Source organism: Blennius ocellaris, assembly GCF_963422515.1.
Source record: "Blennius ocellaris genome assembly, chromosome: 18".
NCBI lineage: Eukaryota > Metazoa > Chordata > Actinopteri > Blenniiformes > Blenniidae > Blennius > Blennius ocellaris.
In genome coordinates, this window is record NC_137667.1 from 25,726,331 (window position 1) to 25,735,278 (window position 8,948).

The window sequence follows — 8,948 nt, forward strand, 5'->3', positions numbered from 1 at the left end:
CAGACTGTGCTCTCACACACACACACACACACACACACACACACACACACACACACACACACACACACACACACACACACACACACACACACACACACACACACACACACACACACACACACACACACACACAGTATCCTTGATAGCATGTTTTTTAATGCTGATGCTAATGCTAGGCTAGTGGGCTTAGTAGATTAGTATGTGAGATGAGACCAGATTCCGGGTCAGGAACACTTGGGAAGTAATCTGTGTGATTTCCGGGTCGAATATCATATATTGGGGCATTCCTACCTTCTCAGCTCACATAGAAATGTACTTACATACACACACACACACACACATACACAGGCCAGAGAACCAGTGTTAACCTTGCTTTGTTGTATCATGGAATAAGAATGTAACCGCCTACTTCAACGGTGTGAATAAAAACGGGCAACGGAGGGAAGAACTTGGCAGATCGATTAACGAGCTGTGAGGTGACTTCACTCTCTGCCCTTGCGCAAGAAATGTTGATTGTTGTGACTATTATTGCTCTTGATACTGAGGTTGTCTCTTTTTTCTCATTCTTTCAGGTTTTTCACCTAACAACCAACCCCATAGTACCCTTTAGGAACCGCGGGCATTGGTCGGCAGCAGGTGCCGAGCACAATAACATTTCCTGCAGGAATTTTCTAGTTCTTTAATGATGTTGTGTGTGTTTTTACAGGATGAGTTTTATGAGCCATGTTCAAAGACAAATTTCTGCTCTGTTGAACAGACAATAAAGTTCTTTTCTTTTCTGTGCAGGGTTGCAGGGATTCTAAATAACCCAGAGGGGAATGATCCATTTCGGAAAGAAAGTCATTACATTTTCATATTTTTTCCACTTTACAGACAGAAACACCTCCAGCCACCAGAGCAGATGGACCCCGTACCACCGGCCAACCCCTCAGCCCTCGTCAGCGCCGTGCCCAGCAGCGTGGTGAAAATGTGGTGAGGGAGCCACCCTCCAACAGACCAGCTTTGGTCCCAGCCCCTCGGCCCCAACAAGATGAAAGCCACGCTGGCTCAGTGGTCCTCATTGTGCTGCTCACACTGGCCCTGGCTGCGCTCATCTTCCGCCGCATCTACCTGGCCAACGAGTACAGGTTCGACTACGACTTGTGACCTGCCCCAGCCCAAGTGCCCCACCTGCTAACCCGTGCCCGAGTCGCCCCTCCTGCTAACTGCCCCCCCCCCCCCCCCCCCCATAGGATTGCGGAGCAAGGGAGTGGCACACACTGACTCTGTTCCTCTCTTCCCGTCAGTCCACTGAGGGGGAACTTTCATTCCAGCAGAGGAGGCACTCCACTTTCCACAACACCTCCAGGGGTCTTTTAATCGATGTGAATTTTCCTGTACAGAGCATCATGGAATTTTAAAGAAGAGGAAGCTTTGTTGTTTGTAATCAGTTCAGCACACACATATACTTCCACATGCCCTCTTTCACATAACTATCATCTACCCCACGGCTGCTGCTTGTTCCCATTATTGAATTAAAGCTGTAATATGACATGTCAACCACATAGAGTTGTTTGCCATTGTTGTCTCAGACTAATTATTTAAAAGATGAAGACTAAAGTCTTCATTGTTTATTACAGGGGCTTGATGAACCTGCAATGTGTTCACTCTTCTTGGGATTATAATTGGTATGTTTTGTGCTATTGCTTTAGCATTACATCTTACTTGCAGTGAAAGGATGAAATATATCATATATGATTCTTTTTCTTAAAATCCCACAGTGGTGGTTCCAGAAGCTTCTTTCTGATGGCTCAGTTTGTCTTTAAGAATGACTGTGGACTCCATCTGTCTCCCAATTCATCAAAACACACCAGTGTAGTATTCCTACCTCATAAGGATCACCCGTTACCTTTTACGTAGTGAGTTCAAGCAGGTGGTGTCATTTATGTTGTTCGATAATGCAAAGAAGGACAGCTCCTGAAACATCAACTTCATGATTCCTAATTATGTTATTGAAAATTTAATCTGATCTCCCTCAGGAGCACCACCTGTTTAACAGGAGATGATAGCCAATCCAGTTCTATCGGTCTCATAAGATATACTAAACAGTTAATTAGGAATTTGAATTAATAGCAAGATTAATTACAATTACCAGAATTAACAATAAAAGCTTGAAGGATTTTGGAGTTCTTGACACAGAAGAGGTCGACATTTCATTTACCATTGTGCTCATTAATAAAACAGCAAGTATGATTCCAAAGATTATATTTATTTACAATGAAAACAAATAAAGCACTGATTCTAGCTACTTATATACAGCTTGGTGTGTGTGTGTGTGTGTATGTGTGTGTGTGTGTGTGGGGGGGGGGGGGGGTTAAAGGGAGTGTGTGAGACAAGATGGCGGATCACAAAAAACTATTAACCCCAACCCAAATGGAGGTGATCAGAGAACAGGAAGTCTGTCCTGGGTCTCCACCATATGCTGGAGAACAATGGAACATGGAAGCTAGTCTTTAGCGTCTGCTTCCTGTGTGTCTCTGTAAAAGGACCATTTCAAGAATGAGTTTATGTGAATGCGACTTGCTTTGTAAAACGTCCGTGTGATGTTGTCTTTGATGTGATATGTGTAGGATTGTGTCTTGTGTCCTGATTGTTCCCCTCCCCAGACTGAGGAGCTAGTCGCTCAGGTCTGTGATGGTTTTCCTGCTTGTTGAGGAAAAGACAAAAAGGTTCTGTGAGTTGTCGTTTCCCTGGTCTCATCCTGAGGAAACTGGTTGGTATTCCCTGGTTGATCAGGCAGAAGATACAGAACCCCAATGGCCCATAAAATCTCCTAGAGTCTCATAGAGTCTCCTGTGAGCGGGCGGGCTATTTGAATGGGACTCCAGTGTTTTGCAGGACCCCTGCTGGGTGTGATGCTCAGGCAGATTCCTGAATCAGACTTCACATGTCATGACTATCATGATAAATGAAGATTTCTTTTCTTAGAAATGATCTACTTTTTCTGTGGTTTTGTGAGATCCCAACACCAGTGAAGCCAAACGTTAGTGTTATACACTGGTTCCCCAAAGCACTTCTGAATTCTTTAAACATTCCTCTTTAAAATATACTCATGAACACTCACTGGCCACTTTATTAGGTCCACCAACAAAAATTTGTGATCAGCCAGTCTCCTGTCAGCAGCAGTGTTTCTACATGATGAAGATGAGCTGGTGAAGCTCAAACTGACCACGAGGATTATGAAGAATGGTGATTGAAGTGACTTCTTGGTTGTTGATGTCAACTGCTGTTCTGCTCCATTTTCACACACAACCATCTCTAAGTGTTGGGATCTCACAGGACCACAGAAAGTTTGTTCATTTCTGGGGAAAGACAATATTCATTTGTCATGATACGCAGTCATGACCTGAATTCTGACCCAGGAATGTGATTGCCTTTCACACCCAGTGGGGGAGGGGGGGTCTCTACAGGACCTTACTCCCCCCCTTTCTGCTCACAAGACTCTTCCCCCCATGCATTTAGCCAGTCACTGATTGGTTGAAGCTCCCAGGTTTTGTCACCTCCAAATCCACACGTGAAACAAAAGGCTTTCAGCCAGCCTCCACTAGCTCTCTTGCAAAGAAGACTCCGGAGGTGAGTTGCTGAAGAGCTGCTTCCCAGCAGCTCAACTCACCCAGCGTTAGCATACAGCTAACACCAGAGGCCTGCAGCGAGGGGCCTTCACTCCTCAACTCTTCTGCTGACCCAACCACAAGGGTCAGACCTTCCCTTGATCCAGAGACCAGCACCCAGAGTCTGCTCTCCAAGGAAAACCAACCGGTTCCTCCAGGACGGACCAGGGAAACGACGCCTCACAGAACTTCTTTGTGTTTTCCTCCGAGCAGGGAAACCATCACAGACCTGAGTGACCCGCTCCTCAGTCTGAACAATGGGGCAACCAGGAGCTGCAAAGAAGGACTCCTGAAACATCAACTTCATCTTCTTCTCCTCAGCCTGCAGAACCAGCAACCACAGTTAGCAGGAGGTGCTAACTACAGGAGAAGACACCAGCTTCCCTCCAGCAGGACAACAACCAAACTCCTTCAAGGAAGTGGTAACAACAACTGGGCATTACTCGAGATTAGTTAAACCTAATGCTATGCATAGAACTGTTTAACTTTTATGAAGATGTGTTGGTTCTGTTACAGTGATTGAGTTCTATAGATAATGATATTAGGAGCAGTGATCAACCTGTAAACCAACGTTAGCTCTGCCACAGACACAGGGGCTGCATGCTAATCTTTGCTTTACTAACTAGTTAACTCACAATCCTAATCACATCAAAGACAACATCACACAGTAACTGAACACCATCTGACGACTCCTGACGTTTTACAAGACAAGTCGCAGTCACATAAACTCATTCTAGAAATGGTCCTTTAGCAGAGACACACAGGAGCTTCCATTGCTTCCCAGCACATGGTGGAGACCCAGGACAGACTTCCTGCTCTCTGATAACCTCCATTTGGAATGTAGTTTCTTGTGATCCGCCATCTTGTTTTGTAGTTCCATCACACGTCTCACACACACACACTCCCTCCAACTCTCTCTCTCTCTTTCTCTCTCCACACACACACATGCACCTACACACACCAAGCTGTATATAGGTAGTTAGAATCTGTGTTTTATTTGTTTTCCTTGTAAATAAATATAATTTTTGGAATCATACTTGCTGTTTTATTAATGAGCACAAAGGTGAATGGAATGTCGACGTCTTCTGTGTCAAGAACTCCAAAATCCTTCAAGCTTTACTGTTAATTCTGGTAATTGTAATTAATTTAACTATTAATTCAAATTCCTGATTAACGGTTTAGTATATCTTATGAGACTGTTATAAATGAATTGGCTATCATTTCCTGTTAAGACTGGTGGAGCTCCGAGGTATCTGATACAGATCAGATTAAATTTCAACAACATTATTAATTACTATCTTGGATAATTATTAATCATTATCGATACCCAACCATAACATAAATAGTGATCCATATGAGGAAATAAATCCCTACATAAGCATACCAGAGAATGGAGATGAACAGTGAGCAGCAGTTCCCTGGGACAAGAAGAGTTCAAAGGTCAATGGACAGACTTTTTGAAGGTGATGGAAAACACACTTCTCCTTCAGGGTCAGATTCTGCTTCAAACTTTTTTTAAGACAGCATTTCTACAAGCCTGAGCGTGAATCCATTGTAAACACTGGCGGATGGTACCCTCACCCTAACTGACCCATTGTTTGTGACTATGGCTCAGAAACATACCATATAACAGAATACAGACCATTTTATTTACCCACTTTCTCACCTCCACCCCAGTTACATAAAAGAGACCCCGCCTACTACTGGCTTGACAACTTTGGCCGGCTGCATTACTTCCAGCCTCAACCCGGCTCTCGGTTCACCCCGACACAGTCCCCTACTGCTGCCCCACAGCAACCAAACTTCTGTAAATGAAAAAATTCACTCCCGTTCTATCATCTGTTTTAATTCCCATACGATGAGTAGCATTGTTTTACATTATATATTCATTGTTGTAACCTGATGCTTAGCAGCATGGTGGTGCAGTGGTTTGCACTCACCTCACAGCAAGAAGGTTGTGGGTTCAAATCCAGCATGTTTCTGTGTGGAGTTTGCATGTTTCCCCCTCCAGTCACAAAAAAAAACATGCACTGTAGGTCCCTGAGCTCCTACAGGGACCTCATACAAGAGATTTCTAATCTTAATGTGGTTCTCCTGATTAAATAAAGGCTAAATGAAACACACATAGATATAAAAACTAACCCATTCCCCAACAAGTGCAGCCCTATAATCAAAAGACAATAAATGACTATATTTACGTGCATGTAACAGCAAATCATATACATTGATTTGATCCATGTACAGAGAGAAAAACTTTGAACCCTGTGAGTACGAAGCCATGTAAACCATGTAAACATAACTCCAGTAGTTGATTCTGTAGTTTCTTTTCCAATGTGGATCGTGTGTCTGATTGTTTTAAGTTACTTTCCAGCTCATTCCATAAGTTTGGACCTCTATGAAATATACTAAAACTGGTACATTTTAGTTTTCTGATATCATGTTGGTGTTAACAACATTATACATAATACATGCAATGTGATAAAGATTAATTTCAGGAAGCTTTAGGAGACCATGTTTATTGGACAGCATTTGTTGGGGAGTTTGTTATCAACCATGAAATTATTCTTATAGCTTTCTTCTGGAGTGTCAGAAGTTTTTGTTGTGTGACTAGAGTATGTGTCGGTACAGATGAAGTCACAATAATTCATACTAATAACATTACCTACCTACAATGTTACAGCCACACACACACACACACACACACACACACACACACACACACACACACACACACACACACACACACACACACACACACACACACACACACACACACACACCTCGAAGCTGAGTGTAGCTAGAAACCCTGGCTGAACGCTGAGGTGAAAACCTTACTGAAGGCTAGGGATGCTGCATTCAGGGCAGGAGAGGCACCAGCACTCAGAGAGGCAAGGAAAGAGCTGAATGCAGGCATCGCGAGGGCCAAAGCCACATACTCCCAAAAGATTGAGGGTCACTTCACCACCAACGACCCACGGCGCATGTGGAAGGGCATCAAGTGCATCACAGACTACAACACCAGGAATGCACAATGCCCAAGTGACCCCTCCCTGCCAGACACACTCAACAATTTCTACGCCCGATTCGAAGATCCAGACACCCCCCCAGCACTAGACTCACACCACCGCCTGGTGACACACCCCTCACTGTGACCACAGCAGATGTGAGGAAGACCCTACAGGGAATTAACCCCCGCAAAGCTGCTGGCCCGGATAACATCCCGGGGCGGGTACTGAAGGACTGTGCCCACCAGCTGTCCGAGGTGCTGGCAGACATCTTCAACACCTCACTCTCACTGTCATCTGTCCCCACCTGCCTAAAGACTGCCACAATTGTCCCCGTCCCCAAATGCTCCACAGTGACAGGCCTAAACGACTACCGGCCGGTCGCCCTAACCCCGGTAGTTATGAAGTGCTTCGAGAGGCTGGTCATGACTCAGATCAAGGACTCCATCGACGTCACTGTGGACCCCCACCAATACGCATATAAGAAAAACCAATCCACTGATGACGCCATCTCATCGGTGGTCCACACAACCCTTACCCACCTGGAGAGCAAAAACTCCTACGTCCGTCTGCTCTTCCTGGACTTCTCCTCAGCCTTCAACACCATCATCCCGCAGACCCTGGTGCAGAAGCTCCACTCCCTGGGACTGAGCCCCACACTGGGGAACTGGATCCTGGACTTCCTGACCAACAGACCACAAACTGTCAGGATCAACGACACCGTCTCCTCCCCCATCATCCTCAGCACCGGCTCACCTCAGGGCTGTGTGCTGAGCCCCCTCCTGTTCACTCTGCTGACATATGACTGCACGGCAATACACCCCAGCTGTCATATAGTGAAGTTTGCGGACGACACAGCAGTAGTGGGACGCATCACAAATAACGATGAGTCCAAATACAGAGAGGAGGTGGAACACCTGATGCAGTGGTGCAGTGTAAACAACCTCTGCATCAACGGGGAAAAGACCAAGGAGATGGTGGTGGACTTCAGGAGGGTCAGGTGCCCCCCCGCTCCCCTGCACATCGGAGGAGCAGCTGTGGAAGTGGTTTCCAGCTACAAGTACCTGGGGGTACACTTGTCCAAGGACCTCACCTGGAGCGCCAACACTTCCCGTCTGGTCAAGAAGGCCCACCAACGCCTCTACTTCCTCAGGAAGTTGCGGAGGGCGGGTCTGGGAGGCTCCGTCCTGAGGAGCTTCTACCACTGTGCGGTGGAGAGCGTCCTCTGCAGCTGCATCACTGTGTGGCATGGCGGATGCACCGCCGCTGAGAGGAAGGCTCTGCAGAGGGTGGTAAAGGCCGCTCAGAGGACTGTCGGGAGCGGCCTCCCCACCACCTCGGACCTCTACACAGCACGATGCAGGGGGAGGGCTCTCCGCATCATGAAGGACTCCACCCACCCAGCACATGGACTGTTTCAGCCCCTCCCCTCAGGAAAGCGGCTGAGGAGCATTCGGAGCAAAACCACCAGGCTCAGGAACAGCTTCTTCCCCGAAGCTGTGAGACTAGTGAACTCGAGCCATGTTCCATAGACTCCCTCACAATTTTGCACTACAACACTTTACACTTTACATTTCTGCTCTTGTATATTTGTATATATTTTTACGCTCTATATATTTTAATTTTATTACTGGCTTACCGGGACCTGAGTCCAAATTTCGTACCATTTCTTTTGATATGACAATAAAGAATCCTTGAATCCTTGAATCCTTGAAACATGTTCAGATTTGTCACCTGGAATGGACACACAAACAAAAAGACAAAAAGTTTTCGAACACTTGGACAAACTACAGGCAGACATTGTCTTATTACCAGAGACACACACACCTTCCACAGGACATCACAAATTGATCTCACCCCAATTCCCTCACACATACTCAGCTGGTTAGAACTCCAAGAAGAGAGGTGTAGCTATATTAATCAGCAATAATAAACAATTCTATCATAAAGGACAGAGTTAGTAAAGCACAAACACCAGACACTGGGAATCCCCAGATATAATCCAGAAGTACATGAGTGACTGCGGTCTTTGCGACGCTTGGCGCACCTCTCATCCTACTCTTAAAGAGTACACCTTCTACTCAGCAGTGCACCAATCCTATTCACGCTTAGATTACTTTCTGGAGAGTAAATCGGTGATTAAAGACGCCTCGGACACACAGATTCACCCCATGACTATCAGTGCCCATGACCTGTCACTATGACCTGTCACTAATAGAACAATCACCCTCCTAGTAGACAATGGAGATTTAACACTTCACTGCTCAAGGATCTAGACTTCCTCACATTCTTT

At 45.7% G+C, this 8,948-nt stretch overlaps 1 protein-coding gene across 3 annotated transcripts in view; it reads left to right on the forward strand.

The window, feature by feature from the left end:
• ube2j1 (ubiquitin-conjugating enzyme E2, J1) overlaps positions 1-4,606 on the forward strand; it is a 90,174-nt gene extending 85,568 nt beyond the window's left edge. For 2 of the 3 annotated variants that reach the window (XM_080514603.1, XM_080514604.1), the window contains 2 exons: positions 874-1,127; positions 3,972-4,606. In XM_080514603.1, the coding sequence (XP_080370729.1) occupies positions 874-1,127; positions 3,972-4,107 (390 nt within the window). In that variant the 3' untranslated portion in view covers positions 4,108-4,606. Of the gene's footprint in view, positions 1-873; positions 2,097-3,971 lie in introns of those variants that run through there. The other variant, XM_080514605.1, reaches the window with a different exon arrangement.
• The last annotated feature ends 4,342 nt before the right edge of the window (positions 4,607-8,948 follow it).